General features: G+C 36.5%; 1 protein-coding gene across 13 annotated transcripts in view; it reads right to left on the reverse strand.

Annotated features, from left to right (window-relative positions):
• CEP128 (centrosomal protein 128) overlaps positions 1 to 17,585 on the reverse strand; it is a 449,218-nt gene that overhangs the window by 237,616 nt on the left and 194,017 nt on the right. For all 13 annotated transcript variants that reach the window (XR_013521735.1, XM_078336006.1, XM_035261203.3 and 10 more), the window contains 2 exons: positions 16,977 to 17,153; positions 11,825 to 11,884 (listed from right to left, as the gene is read on the reverse strand). Coding sequence is in view for 12 of the 13 variants with exons in the window: in XM_078336006.1 (XP_078192132.1) it covers positions 11,825 to 11,884; positions 16,977 to 17,153 (237 nt within the window). In the remaining variant the exon portion in view is untranslated. The remainder of the gene's footprint in view (positions 1 to 11,824; positions 11,885 to 16,976; positions 17,154 to 17,585) is intronic.

Genomic DNA, 17,585 nt, shown 5'->3' on the forward strand with positions numbered 1-17,585 from the left:
TTGAGATATAATCTCACTTTGTTGCCCAGGATGGAGCTCAGTGGCAGGATTTTGGCTCACTGTAGCCTTGACCTCCCGGGCTCAAGCAATCCTCCTGATCAGCCTCCTCAGCAGCTGGAACTACAGGTGCCTGCCACCATGTCTAACTGTTTTTTGTATTTTTTGTAGAGTTGGGGTTTTGCCATGTTGCCCAGGCTGGCCTCAAACTCCTAAGCTCAGGAAATCCACCCATCTCAGCCTTTCAAAGTGCTGGGATTACTGGTGTGAGTGACCACACCCAGCCCTCACTTACCTTTAGTATTCAGATATTTAGAACAAGAATGGGCAAATAAATACTTCTTCCACCTTCAGTACAGCAGTATTTCAGTCAAGCCTCAGGATGTTCCTAAGTCAGGCTACCCTCCAATTTCTAGCTGATTTTAAACAATCTAGATAGTCTTCATCCCAATAAGAAGCAAAATGAGAGAAGCAGGAGATGAGATGGAAAACTTTAGCTAAGGGATAGTTTTTCTAAGTAGCACTCACTCATCCATAAGCAGGAAGTTTTTAGTCCTCTAGAAGTCTAGGAGCTTCTTAGGACAATCCATAATCTATTAGAAGAGGCTGTGATCAAATAGCTTAGCCTATGATTCAGTACAACTGGGATATGGCCCATAGACTAGGACTCCACCAATACACAAACTTTCAAACACCCCAGCAGCAAAGAAGAAACACAGCCCATTCAGTCAGAAGGCCCAGACAGTGCCTCTGTGACATAGATCAAAAATCACTGAAATGTAAGCAATGTATTTTATGTGAAATATACTGTCTTAAGGAAAATCATGCCTTTGAACATAAAACCTGCATCATAATTATAAATATAAACTCTCATCAAAAACAAAAGGGGGCCGTCATAACAGTTCCTCTTCTGGAATGATGGTATATAGAATTCTGTGGAACTGGTCCCTAGTGAAATAGCTGTAAGTGCTAAAAATAATTGTTTAAAAAACTAACATTTCTAAATATTGTCCTATGGCCACACAGCAAATGAAGAAACATTTATTCAATAAACTCTATTTAACCTCATTAAAGTGGCATTTGAGACATAAATGACTCCCTCCTTCCTACCCTCAGTATGACAAAAGCTCCACTCCTCATTCTAGAAAAACTCTGCCAAGAAAACAGTCAAGGTACATGATAGCATGCTGGATGGGCAGATCATCAGGATTTTTCAGTCTTGCAGCTCTGATTTGCAGAAGCTAAATTCCCAGCAAGTGCAGCAAGATGTTGAGAATCCCTCCCTCCCGCAATGTCTGATAGGATGGTTACTCCACCCCAGGCACAGTAGGCTGAGAATACTGGAGTCTCAACTACCATTTCTCCAGGCCACTTATAATAAAGCTGTACTTATGAATACGCCTGATGGATACAGATCTTTTAAAATCCTCAACAAAATACTAGGAAACAGAATCCAGCAACCTATAAAATGAACATCATGATTGATATGGTTTGGCTCGGTGTCTCCACCCAAATATCATGTCGAATTGTAATTTCCAATGTTGGGGTAGGGACCCAGTAGGAAGTGACTGGATCATGGGGGCAGTTTCGCCCTTGCTGTTCTCATGATTGTGAGTGAGTTCTCAGGACATCTGGTGGTTTAAAGGTGTGTAGCAAACCCCTTTGCTCTCTCTCTCTCTCTCTCTCTCTCTCTCTCTCTCTCTCTCTCTCTCTCGTCTCCGTGTGAAGACAAGATGTGCCTGCTTCCCATTCACCCTTCCACCAGGATTGTAAGGTTCCTGAGGCCTCCCCAGCCAAGCACAGGCTATGGAACTGTGAGTCAATAAAACCTCTTTTCTTTATAAGTTACCCAGTCTCAGGTAGTTCTTTACAGAAGTGTGAGAACAAACTAATACAATGATCGAGTGGAAGTTATCCCAAGAATGCAAGGTTTAAGATAGGAAAATCGTTAATGTACTATACCATACTAATAGAATTAGGGACAAATGCCATATGATTATATCAACAAATACAGAAAAAGAATATAATAACATTAAACATTCCTTCATAATAAAGACACTCAAAAAACTGCAAATAGAAAAAACTGCTTAATATGATTTTTAAAATATCTACGGAAAACCCACAACTATTACCATACTTAACAGTAAAACTCTGAATGCTTTTGCTCTAAGATCAGAAACAAGAAAAGGATATCAGCTCTCACCACTTCTATCAAGGGTTAAGAAAAGGCAATTATACAAAAAATAAAAGGAAATAAAAATATGTAGATTGAAAAGGAAGAAGTGAACATATCTCTATTTGCAGGTAACAGGCTTATATAGCATCAAAAAAATATTTAGTTACAAATATAAAACTGCAAAACTTATATTCTAAAAACTATAAAATGCTTTTTATAAAACTGAAGACTAAGTGGGAAGATATCCTAGGTACATGGATCAAAAGAGAATATTATTAAGATAGGAATACACCCCACATGCATTGGTATCGGGATCCCTTTCAGAATCCCATCTGGCTTCTTTAAAGAAATTGATGAGTTGATCCTATGTTTCATATGGACAGGCAGGGGAATGAAAATAGCCCAAAAAAGATCTGGAAAAGAACGCAGTTGGAGGATTCATGCTTATCCATTCCAAAGCTTACTACAAAGCTACAGTAATCAAGATGGTATGGTATTGGCAAAAGGACTGATATACAGATTGATGAAACAGAATTGGAAGTCTAGAAATAAACTCATATATAAATGTCAATTGGTTTTCAACCACAGTGCCAAAACAATTTAATGTGGGAAAGAATAGTCTTACAAACAAATGGTCCTATGACAACTAAATACACAAATGCAAAAGAATTCATTTATACCCCTGCTTCATACCATATATAAAACCTAACCCAAAAAGGATCATAGACCTAAATGTTAAGAGCTGAAACTATAAGATTATTAAAAGAAAACACAGGCGTAAATCATTGTGACCTTGGCTCGGCAATGGACTAGAAAGTGGTGGACTAGAACTGGTGGTTGGATTTGTAGGTAACAGCTAAGGGGTTCTGGTTTTCTACTTGAGGTGATGAAAGTGTTGTAAAATCCAGCGTGGTAATGACTGCACAATTCTATAGATATACTAAGAAGCATTAAATGGTGCATTCTAAATGGATGAATGGTATATGAACTATACCTCAATTAAGCTGTTATTTAAACAAAAAAAAAGGAAGGGTAGAAAGTAAGTCAATATAGAAAAACAAAGCTAAAATTATACCTTTATGAATAAATGAGACCTGGCTTTAGTGCCTGCTATGCAATCTCTAGGTCTCTGTCTTGTCTGGATGTCATTGGCTAAACACAGGAAGTTCCCAAATTAAATTGGGCTACATACTTCCAATTATGATTGCAGAAATTTAACAAAGCATACTTTACCTCTCAATATTCCTCTGAAACATCCATGCAAATACAAAACAATAAAAAGCTTCCATAAGACAGAAAAGCAGGAAACAGGGTCAAGTCTTTGCCAGATAAAATAAGTACTTTCTATTATAACTTTCTACTGAAACATTAAGGAAGAATACAGGAAAAATCTGAGATGGTATACCACCATCCCCCTATGACAATCAAGGCAGCGAATTGGGCCGTTCTTTAGAAAGAGTTTTCTACGTAGAGTAGGAAACACTGAAGGCTGGAAATCAAGAGATCGTTGTAATATGCCAAACAAGTGAAAATGCAAAGGGAAGAACCAAACTGCACATTTTTGAGATATGATAGTTCCTCACATGTTATGGTTAAAGTAGGGAAAGTAATCAGTAATGTTCAAGAATATAACCCACAACGGCCAAGTTTCTAACTTACAAAACTGTGAGACAGGCTTTAGGTGTAACCCTAAGCACTCTTAGCCATGGTGGCCACAAAGAGATACACCTTCTGCTTGACCAAAAATGAGGAAAGAGTAAAAAGGACTTTGTCTTGCTACATGGGTACCAACTCAAGCCACAGTAAAATAAAGCACCAAGTAGACTCCTAAAGTTCCTCACTCCATGCCCTAGCTCCCAGATAGCATTTCTAAACTTACCCTAGGCCAGAAAAAATCATGTCACCCAGAAGGGAAACATACAAGCGTGGCTGGATTGACCATTTCCTGACTAAAGAGCCCTCGAACCTTGAATAAACATCAGGCGTAGTCAGGCAATAGCTGCCATAAGCCTTGCGAGAGATTCAGTACTGTGCTGGCTTCAGGTCTGACCCAGCATAGTCCCAGTGGTTGCAGACACAGAGATACTTGTTTCAAACCTTCTCCAGCTCCAGGCAGCTCAATACTGAGAGAAACACCATGTTTGTTTTGGGGGAAAGTCTGGAAGAGAAAAAAAGACTCTGCTTGGTAATCCAAGTGCTACAGAGAACAGTACGGAGGTTCCTCGAAAAACTAAAAATAGAGCTACCATAGGATCCAGCAATTCCCACTGTTAGGTATATATCCAAAACAAAGGAAATCAGGATAACAAAGAGATGTCTGCACTGTCACATTTGTTGTGGCACTAATCACAATGGCCAAGGTTTGGAAGCAACTTAACTATCCATCAACAGACAAATGGATAAAGACAACGTGGTGCATATGCACAATGGAGTACTATTCAGCCATGAAAACCAGTGATATCCCATCATTTTCAACAATGTTTATGGAACTTGAGACACTACGTGAAGTGAAATAAGCCGGGCAAAGTAAGACAAACTTCACATGTCTCACTCATTTCTGGGAACTAAAGATTAAAACAATTGAACTCATTGAGATAGAAAGTAGAATGATGGTTACCAGAGACTGGGAAGGGTGGTGGGAGAGGGAGGCAGTGCATATGGTTAATGGGTACAAACACATAGTTAGATAGAATGAGTAATATCTAGGATTTCATAGCACAACAAGGTTATTACAATGAACAATAATTTATCATGCATTTTTAAATAATTAAAAGAATATAATTGGACTGTTTGCAACACATGGTAAGAAATAAGTGCCTAAGGTGAGACAGAACTTATTTACCCTGATGTGATCATTACACATTGTATGCCTATATCAAAGTATCAACTTTTAACAGATAAAAAGTAAGCAATTTTGGCAAACAAAAGAAATACGTAAGCATAGGATAAAATTTAAAAGAGAAACACGAAGAAATACATTTTTAAAAATAGCAAAATGAACATGGACTGATAAAAGATATGAGGTTTACAGCTGACCACCGACTCTACAAGAGGCCTTGTGAGACAAGTAAAAAAAGAAGACATTTTTCAACCTCCTGTCAATTGGAAGATCACCTGTTCCAGGAACAAGTCACTACTAGACAACATAGTAGGATTTAATCTGGCTGGTATGCATCACAAATGGCAAATGTGAATAGTACAAGTGCAAGGTAGAAAATATCAATGAAAGAAGTGGATACAAAACATCATGGAAATGTATCTGTTTCTCTTAAATCTACTCTAAGAAAAGTAACAGTGCGAGCATACTGATAAAATGCAACACTTTTCCCCCATGTTGGAAATCAATAAAGAATGCAGGGGACTATGTCAAAGAATGTCAAGAATTCAGGGGACTACGTGGTCAGGTCCATGGTTTTTCTCATCTCCAACTGTTTTCTGCCACATGAGAATAAAACTCCACTTTTATCAGATCTTTTGATGTTTCCCACATAAAAATTCCATACTGTATTTATGCAATTGTCTAATTTTTCATATGTTTGCTACCAATTCAATTTTTAATAACCTATGTGTCCAAATAAAATGGGTCTCAGCACAATCCTTCAGTAATCTTTTCTTAACCAGTGATTTAACTGCAAATTTAAAAAAATCACTTCACATTTTCTTTTCCCCAATGCTTTTCCACTGACTCCACCCCAGTCTTTCACCTTTGTTTACTACCTATGGTCACTGCTACTGCTAAGCGATGGTAGTGGAGAAGCAACCAGTCTGTTTTGTCCTAACAGGAATACTAATGGTTCTAGGGAAAAAGCAAAACAACAACAAAAATCCCTAACAAGGGATTAGTCAGGTTTTATATGTGTTATGGATTCAATTCTGTCCCCTCAGACATCATATGTTGAAGTTCTAACCCCAAGTGTGACTGTATTTGGAGACTGTATTTGGTCATTAGGGAGATAATTAAGGTTAAATAAGGTCGTAAGAGTGGACTCTATCTAAGAAGGATCCTGTCCTTACAAGAAGAAGAGATAGCAGAACTCTTTCTCTTCTAGTGTCACAGAAGAAAGGTCACATGAGCAAACAAAGAGAAGCTGGCTATCTATGAGCCAGGAAGGGAGGTCTCGCCAGAAACCAAACCTGGCATGCTGATCTTGAACTTCCAGCCTCCAGAACTGTGAGAAAATAAATTACTGATTAAGTCATTCATTGTGTGGTATTTCGTTATGGCAGCTGGAACAGATTAATATAACATGACCTATGGCTTCAGGCTACTCCTATGAAGCCTTTATTCCATTGTCAAACAAAATTAAAAATAGGCTATATATATTTTTTATGAATTGCAGAATATATTATTAATTCTGCAACTAATAGGCTATAGTTAGATACTTTTTATGTATGCAGACTATATTATTAATTCTATAAAATAAAATATCAAATTATGGAAATTTAATCAATCCATAATCAATTATGAGAATTTGTGTTTGTTTGATAAATACCCAGTATCTTCATTAAGTATCCTGAGGAAGCAGCTTGGAACACAATATAGAAATAACTTTATCAATTCCAAATAATAATTAGGTGACAAGCCTATTCTTCAGAGCAAAAACCATTCTATTAACCACTCACAGGAGTATTTTAAAGATTACATAATAGGTTCATTTATTTAACTACATCAACAAGCATTGCTTAAAAAACCAAGATATAGAATGAATTTGTAAATACAGCCCTTTTTTTTGAGACGGAGTATCGCTTTGCTGCCCAGGCTGAATGAAGTACAATAGCGTGATCTCGGCTCACTACAAACTTTGCCTCCCGGGTTCAAGTGAGTGTCCTACTCAGCCTCCCAAGTTGCTGGGATTACAGGTTCCCACTACCAAGCCAGGCTAATTTTTGTATTTTCAGTTGAGATGGAGTTGCGCCATGTTGGTCAGGCTGGTCTCAAACTCCAGACCTCAGGTGACCTGCCCATCTCAGCCTCCCAAAGTGCAGGGATTACTGACGTGAGCCACTGTACCCAGATTATGGCGTTTTTTAACCTTTGTATTGACAGCTTGCAATTAGATGGGAATATTAGTAAGTGTCTAGTAAAACTACCAAAATGATCTTTTTAATCTGTGAGAATCCTCTACTGAGTCCTAGGGTAATAATATACTAAAGCCACTAGGAAATGACTCAAAGCTAAAAATTAAGGACAAGAGAAAATTTAAATAGATTACAGCTTATAAAGATAGCAATAATATTAGGACTTAGAATTTTGCACTTTTAATTACTATGCTTCTTTTGCCAAAGCTCTAGACAAGATTTTGAAAGAAAATGTTTTTATAAGAACCAGAGGTAAAGAGGATGGCAATTTTTTAGAATGTGGTCAGCCACCAAAAGAAGAATTAAATTAGAAATGCAAAATTCAAATACAAGTCAACCTAAAAATATGTAATTTTTTCAGTAACACTTTCTCCACTTTTTTACTGTTATACATATAGAACAAGAAAAAAGTTAAATAATATCCACAGTAGTACACATACTTCTGTTCAATTAACTGAAAATATTCCATGTAAATAATCTGTATTTCCAACAAATCAGCCAAGATACTTAGTATAACATTCTCCTTTCTATATCAGAAGGATAAAATGTTAGATATTTATCCACATCTATTAACAAGAATTAAATACACTAGGCCTAAGACTTCTCACACAATGTTTTAAAAAATCCACATCAATAAAAAGACATAAGGTTTATACTCAAGTGTGGATTACACAACCAAGGAAGAGAAATGATGAAACAGAGTTCCAAGACCTGAAGTCTAAGCTCTCCTCAGTAACTAATTAGCTTTATGTCCTTAGGTAAAACTAAAAACATCTTGGGCCTCAGTTACTTCGGCCTACAAAATGAGGCGGTCAAATTACATGATCTCTAAAGCTGTGTCAGTTGGACAGTATGAAAAAGCAAAAAGTTGTTAGTGCCTAGAATACATTATACTATAAAAAGTGCGACTCTTGGGGTGATATCAAACAAGACAATATAAAAAAAAAAACCATCTCTCTAAATTTGAAAGTATATTTCTTACCCATCTAATCTCCAAGTTTATAGCTATGATCAAATAAAACCAGTACTTGGGAATTAACATATTCACTGAAATCTCATCTGCTTGTTATTTATTTTTCTATAATATTTAAGTTGAGGAAGTGCCTCCACTGGGAAAATGCAGCATGCCTAATATAATTACTCTTTAAAAAAATTAATGAACATTTAGCCAGGCATTGTGATAAGTGCTAAAGATGTAATGAGGAACAGGATAAGCACAGATCTTCCCTAGTAACATTTACAGACTAACGAAACAGAAGCAAATGGGGAATTCCAGTACAATGGGTCAAAGGCCAAGAAAAAAAAAAAAAAACTACATCTTTATACCATCAAGAAAGTATATAAATTCACCTTTTTGTCCCTCAAGGGAATAAATAATACTGGATCCTGCAATTAAATGTGTTTCATGAACAACAGTGCACTCAGGATCCCATATCTAACACCAGCTTCTCTTTATTCTCTATGGCAAAACAGTAATTTAACATGCGGGCTCAACAGTGATTCTCTCTAGTCTCTGGGTCCCATCTGAGAGTGCCGGCCTGCTCTAGATTGACATGTTGTCCCTACTATCTCAATGTGAATATCTTTGCTGCTTCTCATTTCTTGAACAAAAACTGTGATGTTGCATTTGTCCTTGCTTCTCTTGGGGCCTTCCTGTCCAAAGAGAAATTTCTGACAATCCATCTTTCTGGTGGAAACTCTTTCAATACTGCTATGAATTTGCCTGTCTGGGAATTTGCATGTTCATTTATTCAGATACTAATCCCTGACTAGAGTCTTCTACTTTGGCTAGAAAGTCCTGGAAATCTCTTTCTCCAACACCCTGGAATATAACATCTCTCATCATGTGCATGCTGTCAACAAAATTACTACAATCAGTCCTTTCCTTTGAATGTTTGAACAATTCAGACTCTCACCCTGTCTTACTATATGGCAAATCCTTCTTAGCTGGTCTTGCTGCCTCCAGTCTTCCCAACTCCAAACTACCTTTCACCTCTACCAAAATGATGCTTCCAAAACATAAATATAAGCATGACACTCTGTTGTTCAAAACTCCTTTGTGATTCTCCATGCAATGTAGATCTGAATCCAGGATCCTCAAAATGACAAACAATGCTCTACTGGAGGAACCTAAGCCCTCTGCCTGGAGCCCCATCCTCCATAGACATTCTCTATGTCATACGTTCATATATTATGATTTCCAAATCATGTCAGCTTTTCTGCATTCATCAAACTGCTTCTCTACCAAGCCTTTCCTAGAACTTTGGTCTTTGCATGCTTGTTCTTTGCTCTTGACCTGGCTGGTGTCAGTATTCGTCTGGGACATCCGCCTCCATGGCAGCTTGTGCACACTTCTAATTATAGCTCTGACTTACAAGACTGAAATTATCTGTACATGTGTCTGTCTTTCCTAAAGCCCAGGACCGTATCTTGTTCATTTTTAATGCCCATGGCATGTAACAGCATCTGAGACATAGTAGTTGCTCAGTAAATTCCATTAAGCTGAAGAAAATTTGGCCTTACAATGCCTTCTCAGAACTTATTACAAAAACATATCCCTAATCCGTGGAAACTGCTTACCTGGCATTCCTTAATAACCATGTGATGATTAACACTGAGTGCCAAATTGATTAGATTGAAAGATACAAAGTATTGATTGTGGGTGTGTCTGTGAGGATGCTGCCAAAGGAGATTAACATTTGAGTCAGTGGGCTGGGAAAGGCAGACCCACCCTTAATCTGGGTGGGCATAAGATAATCAGCCGCCAGCATGACTAAAATATAAGCAGGCAGGAAAAATGTAAAAAGAGAGACTGGTTGAGCCTCCCAGCCTACATCTTTCTCCCATGCTGGATCCTTCCTCCCCTCGAACATCAGACTCCAAGTTCTTCAGTTTTGTAACTTGGACTGGCTCTCCTTGCTCCTCAGCCTGCAGATGGCCTATTGTGTGACCCTGTGATCATGTGAAGAAATACTTAATAAACTCCCCTTTATAAATATATCTATTCCATTCATTCTGTCCCTCCAGAGAACCCTGACTAATACAGACCATCTCAACCCTCTTCCTTCCCATAATTTCTTATTATTACCATTCAGTAGCTATTTTACCTGTAAGTATAGTCCAACTCTTAGTTGGACTTCATATTTTTATTATGCCACCAGTGCCAACAAGGCAGCTGTGATGCAATCTTCACCCAATCTTTGTTTTCTAGAATTAACGCTAACAGAACAAATTCATTTGGCAGATTTATGAAAACAATTACTGAATGCCCTCAGAGGTCCTTCTAATACTGCAAGACGTCAGAATGGACTATCTGAAGAGCAATTCTACTTTCCATATAGCTTTTTGTCTTCTGATTTCAGATCTTATCTTCAATACTTATAGAGCTGTCCAGTCATAGTTCATGGGAATTACAGTATTGTAACCCATCAATAACCTAAGCCATCTTTCTAGCAAATAGATTCAATTCCCCCTTAGACAGTTGGTCAGCATGGTATTTTTTATCACAACCTGTTTACACTGTAGAAGGAATAGTTGTCTCATGCAGTATTAGAACTGGTCTGATCAGAAGTTCAATCCCATTAAATGATAAGGGAAAACTACTCACTAGCTCCCAAATTAAAGAGCTATGATTAAGTCATCTCTGGCTCTCATAATTTAACTGAACTACAGCAGTGAAAGCTTTCTGTTCAGAAATGATAAAGATTTTAACTTGAAAAAAATTCTAAGTACATTGCTCTTGTTGTCAGAATTGTGAAGTTGAGAAAAAGAAAAAAGAGAAATGCAATATCAATGCACAACCAAAGTTTCTGGCCAAAACATTCTGAGACAGCAAAACATGTATATTCTAAATTGCCTATTCAGGTGGCATAAACATAAATTTGCATTTGTTTCTATCAAAAATGGCTAGAAATGCAAAGGTTCACTGTTGGTAAAGCAGTAGAACAAAATTCTAATGTTCAATCACTATACTTTTATTTTCTTGTTAAGAATGCTTTGTTTTAGTAGGCTTCTCTAATGCACAGTTGGCCTTCAAAGGTAAATCTTATCTTTCTATCATCTCCCATCCATGTCTTACTCACCAATCTCAGGGCATTATATGTGATTTTACTCAAATATTCTCATCTTCATGCCACTGTTCTACCCATAACTAGCTAACTGGAGAACTCGATATTTTTGTAAAACCCAGTTTAAATATTGCTTTTTTTCTAGAAGCTGTCTATGACATGCTGGCAGCATCATACCTTTCTCCCAGCATAAACAACAGAATTAGCTCTTCCTTCTTCTGTGTTCCTTCTGTGTTCACCTATATCTATAATCTGGTTCTTAATATTTCTACAGTTTTATTTTCCTTCATTCTCTAATTCTATGCCTATATATTTAAGTTAACTTTTAGATGTTAAAATACAAAACATGGAGGTTGTGTAAATGAACTGCAGTGATCTCTTTACTTACAACTAAGTATTACAGCCCCATATGCTTAGTTACACTACAAAATAAATAGCTAAACCAAATAGGATAGCTTAAAGATCATAAATATTATAATAACTTTAGGATTCAAAGATTAATTACCTTGCTTTCTGCTAACCAGCGATGTGGGTCATAATGTATATCAGGACCAGATGAAAAAACCTATAAAAGAGAAAAGAGTCTATCAGAAACACATTTTTTCTCTGACATAAACATATATAAATGAAATTCTTCACCACAGCATCCAAAAGTTTAGTCACACAATTTAAGGATTAAAAAAACAAAAGTTTGCCCTAAGTACACAATCAGCTCCAAACCACCATTCATTTATATGACTCTTTATGTATGTAGTCATTAGTTTCTGTATTAGCAATAATACTTTGACAAAAAGATCAACTATCAAGCGCTATCATTGCTAGGATCTGTGGAGGCTGATTCTATGGACTTCCATATGGCAATCACCTTCAATTAAAGTCAGTTTACTTCATTTTTGTTTGTTTCTTTTCCTCAGTCTTTTTCTACATAATGTATTTCATAAAATGTTATATGTGATTACATAGAAACAATTCGTTCTCTCACTTATCCTTCTTTAACACTAAAAGGGACATTTTGTCTCAACAGTGGTATCAAGACAGAAACTCACTGACATGACTTCACACAAACAATGCTTTGTATTTCAAAATAATAACAAAATGCTACAATCATAGGTCATCTACACTAGCTGCCTTGACCTCCTTCATGCCAATTCATTTATAAAATCCCTTGCATCTGGCTTTGTCTTATTACTAAAGTATAACTGTATTCAAAGTTGGCAATGACTTTTATAATTGCAAATACAAAAGTTTTTTCTTAGTTCATACTTTCGTTGAACTCTGTGCTACAAATAATATTTTTGAAGACCTCTTTCTCAAATTTGCCTGTTTAAAAATATCCTGTCCCTCTACAAAGAGATGTCTATTCCTTTTCTCAAAAACTTTCATACCTTCCGAGCTGTGTGCACACTGCTTCTTTGTCAGGAATACTGTAACTCATTCAGACAAATGCTGAAAGCACATTGAGTGCCTACCACATACCACATACATGAATATTGTATTCTTTTATTTTTCAGCCTGTTGCCCAGGCTGGATTGCGGTGGCGAGATCTTGGCTCACTGCAACCTCTGACTCCCGAGTTCAAGTGATTCTCCTGCCTCAGCCTCTAGAGTAGCTGGGATTACAGGCACACACCACCACATCTGACTAATTTTTATATTCTTAGTAGAGACGGGGTTTCATCATGTTGGCCAGGCTGGTCTCGAACTCTTGACCTCATGATCCACCTGCCTTGGCCTCCCAAAGTTCTGGGATTACAGGCGAGAGCCAATAAGCCCAGCGAATATTGTATTCTTATATCCAGTTTTCCATCATCCACCTTTCTCTCTATCTAAATCTCACCCAATCCTCATGTCCTCCCTGCCTCTTCAATGAAATTTTCCCTAATCACCCTAGTTCACCGTATTTCCCTCCTCTTCCAACTCTCTACTGTGTTGCTGAATATTTGCAAACATCCATTTGTCATTGCTTAGAATATACTTTAATTATTTTCTTTTTCATTCATGTATGTCATACATGCCAATTAAATCTGTGGCCTAAGATATTCATGTTTAATATCAAAATAAAAGATAACTGGATATAAGTACAAGTAATGTTCATATGTTATTATTTGCTTGACAGGTTTATCTATAGCTTCATGTTTAAGAAGATAGCCTTAACCATTTAACAAATGGTGAGTATTCCGCATAGTGTCTGGCACAGAGAACACAATCCATCACTGTTACTGAATATCAAGATGTCACTATCAATAAATAGGCTTCAAGGTCTATTATAAGAGCACTATAACAGGCATTTGTCTTTAAAAATATAAAGAAAGAGAAGCCATATGTATTTATGAACATATTACAAAAAAATAGGCACTACAAAATGATGATAGGCAACATTGAGTATCTACTAAGTGCAAGATATGTGACACTATAATATGTACCTTCTGGCTGGGTGCCGTGGCTCACCCTGTAATCCCAGCACTTTGGGAAGTCAAAGGGGTGGATCACGAGGTCAGGAGATCAAGACCATCCTGGCCAACATGGTGAAATTCCATCTCTACTAAAAATACAAAAATTAGCCAGGTATGGTGGTGGGTTCCTGTAAAAATCCCAGCTACTCGGGAGGCTGAGGCAGGAGAATTGCTCGAGCCTGTAAGGCAAAGTGCAGTGAGCCAAGATCACACCACTGAACGTTAGCCTGGTGACAGAGTGAGACTCCATCTCAAATATATATATATGCACCTTCTATATCTTATCTGACTTTATCTTCTCAATGAGTGAATTTACAATTGAGGACATGGGCCTAGAGCAGTGGCTCACGCCTGTAATCCCAGCCCTCTGGGAGGCCGAAGCAAGCAGATCACCTGGGATTGGGAGTTCGAGACCAGCCTGACCAACATGGAGAAACCCTGTCTCTACCAAAAATACAAAATAGCTGGACATGGTGGTACATGTCTGTAATCCCAGCTACTCAGGAGGCTGAGGCAGGAGATTCGCTTGAACCTAGGAGGTGGAGGTTGAGGTGAGCCAAGACCGTGCCATTCCACTCCAGCCTGGGCAATAAGAGCAAAACTCTGTCTCAAATAATAATAATAATAATATTAATAATAATAATTGGGGACATGAATTCTTAGAGACAAAAGAGTTTACTAACTTATCCAAGGTCATGTATTAGAAATTTGCAATGACTTCCAATGTGAACCTCCACCTGTCTTGATCCAAAGCCCATCCTCTTCACACTCTAAAACTGAATGAATACTCAGACCAAGTCTTGTGGAAAGAGAGAAACTAAAATAAGTGCAGTGCAGAGCTAATCTATTTACTTGAACTCTTGAGTTATCAAAAAACTGGCCTATGAGAATGATACATCTTTAATTCAGACACTTTCCTAATTGTTTCATAATTATAGTGATTTATTGTATGTCTGTATTTCACTGTCAAACACTTACATGCCATAACTAAAGTGGAATAAGTAACAAGTACAGTGACTTGAAAAAGAAAAATGTAATTAAAAATAACATCAACATTGTCCAGGACATTTCTGAAACTCATTTATTACATATTGATTTTCTCATCTATTCCATAGCACTGTTACTCTCTCTACATATAATGACTGAAAATCTCATCAGCAATATTTCAGGAATCAAGACTAAATGGAATTATTCCTTTTTTGAAAACATTTTACATTCTTCCACAGTCTCTCAGAACTATAAAGCAAAGAATAAATTTTATCTTTACCACATCCCTGGGTGGTTTCTTGAGTATGTTTCTTGAGTGCTATATTCTTAAGCATTTCATTTTTTCCCCCAGGTTTATGGCAACAAAACAACAGAAGTTACTAATGAAGAGTCCCACAAAGAAAAAACAGTTGACTCTTTAAAAATTAATAGAATTTCTTTTCTTTTAGATTTACTTTCCACCCAAAACTTGGATTGAATTAGCCTTTCTCTAGGGGAAGAAGTGTAAAACCCATTACTACAGTCACTCTATGTCTGAAAGCCTATAAAAAATTGGATGCTTTTTGGAATATTTTGGAAGGATAATTTGTGGTTAATAAAGAAAGAAAATATTTAAACAATCTGCTATCTGCACATCATGTTTTTGCCTGCAATTGCCCATAACAAGGTGTGTATATATATGCATGTATGTGTGTGCCTATAAATGTGTGTGTGTGTGTGTGTGTGTATATATGTATGTCTTACAACATGATTCAAATGTTTTCATTTTACCTTCCCACATGATTGAAAACAAACCATCCTGTTACAATTATTTAAATATAGAATAAATATTGCACTGCTAATATATACTTCTAGATAAAAATTAGGATTTTCAAAGCTACACAGTCATCAAATTAATGCAAATGTAACGAGTTTTAAATTTAAAAAGCAGCATTAGACAGGAAAAAAAAATAAGTCAGAATTATAATGGGCCCTACAATAGCTCTAAAAAAGTTAGTTTTTCCCCTAAAGCCAATAACTTCTCATATTAGACTCATACCTTTTCAAACTAACACTTGAACTTAAAAATATATATAAATGGGAATACATATTGTAAAAATTCCATCAACTCTACCAGTCTATTAATTAAAATATTTCCATTAACATCAAATTCTAAAAAAGCCTTGACTGCAAGAGAATTATATTTTCTCTTAAACACAATTTAAGAGAGAAAAGAAGGCAGAGAGAAATAGCAAGAAAAAAACAGGGGAACACAGTAGCATGAGAAAGGAAGGTCATTCTAGAAGAGGAAAAAAGACAAATAAATGTCAAATCGTAGAAACTCCTGAAAAATAAAAAGCATTTCAGCATAATATCAAAATGTGAGCACCATCATATCAAATGCAGTAGGGGGTAAATGATGCTAAACTGTAGTGTATTATGGTTACACATATCAAAGCAATGTAATGCCATCTGTATGTAAAATAGCAGCAAACCCATAGTTGACAGAAGTGCTTACCTGCAAGGAATACAGAGCATCCATGATCACTTCTGTTTTTATTTATTATTTTAATATGACTATACACTGGGTAGCAGTATTCTATTTGTTAAAATTTAAAAAACTAAATTAAATCAATTTGTTTAAATAGGGAAGGCGGATAACATAGTGGTTGCTAATTTAGGTTCCGGAGTTAGACTCCATAGGTTTGAAGTCCTAGTTTCGCGTTTAACCAGATGTACAGCCAAGGGCAAGTTACTTAAACTGTCCAAACATCCCTTTCTCTTAAGTAGATTTAATCTGAGTAACTAAAAATGGGTTGTTTCAGAGGATAATGGAGAGACTAAAGTACCATGTATACTACAGTACCTATACTATAGTACTCAATAGATGTTAGCCAGTAATATACTAACAACAACAAAAATAGCTTGTCAGAGTAAAAAACTCAAATTCCAGGCCTCTTTACTCCAAAGGCTATCTCTCTTATAAGACTGTTTTTCTGTTTCTGTTTTTGTTTTTTTTTTATGGAGACACAGGCAATTCAATGGAATAACACCACTCATTCTCTCACCATGACTGTGCAATAGATTCAGTGCCTTGTTCTAAGAAATGCAAAATGTTATTTTGTTTCATAAAACTTTCTGTAATAATAATCTGACTACCAGACATTAAAAATCCTATTATAATTATATATTAGGAAACTAACTGAAAATATAAGGTGCAATGAAAATTCATGATTACTTTTAATTTTTCCATAGAGTCCATGGAGAATGTTTTACAAGCTGCATCAATTTCCTTTCCTATCACTCCAAGAATGGATTCCTGTTCAGTCTCCAAGCAAAGAAGTTGATCTTTGAGCTGCAATCTGGCCTCTTCCATCCTCCTTAAGTGCTCTTCTTCAATGCTTATATGTTTTTCCTAAGGCATTGACAAGAAATTAAACAAGTTGATTAGTATTAAGTGGAAGCAAGAAATACTCGAAATATCTGTTCAGCCAACTAAAAGAAGTAGATTAGAAAAGAAATCTGACTCCATCAGTCCCATTGCTTTACCAAACAAAACTTTGATCTACTCATTAACTGAGGCAAAATTACAGAGTTCCACAGTAGGGCAGTTTGGGAACTGGTGAGCAGATACTTGGCAAACGAAATCATAATAATTCTCTAACAAAAATTAAAAAAAGAAGTAGAAAAGAGAATCCTTTCCCATTTTAATAACATATTCTCACTAATGAATGAGAGATTAAAAGCTGATGTCAGACACTGACTTCGAGCTTTCACTGAACATTAGTAAAACACCAGAAAATATAAACTGCTAAATACGATGCTAGTTTCTTCATTTGAGGAAAAA

This window comes from Callithrix jacchus, chromosome 8 (assembly GCF_049354715.1).
Source record: "Callithrix jacchus isolate 240 chromosome 8, calJac240_pri, whole genome shotgun sequence".
NCBI classification, from domain to species: Eukaryota; Metazoa; Chordata; class Mammalia; order Primates; family Cebidae; genus Callithrix; species Callithrix jacchus.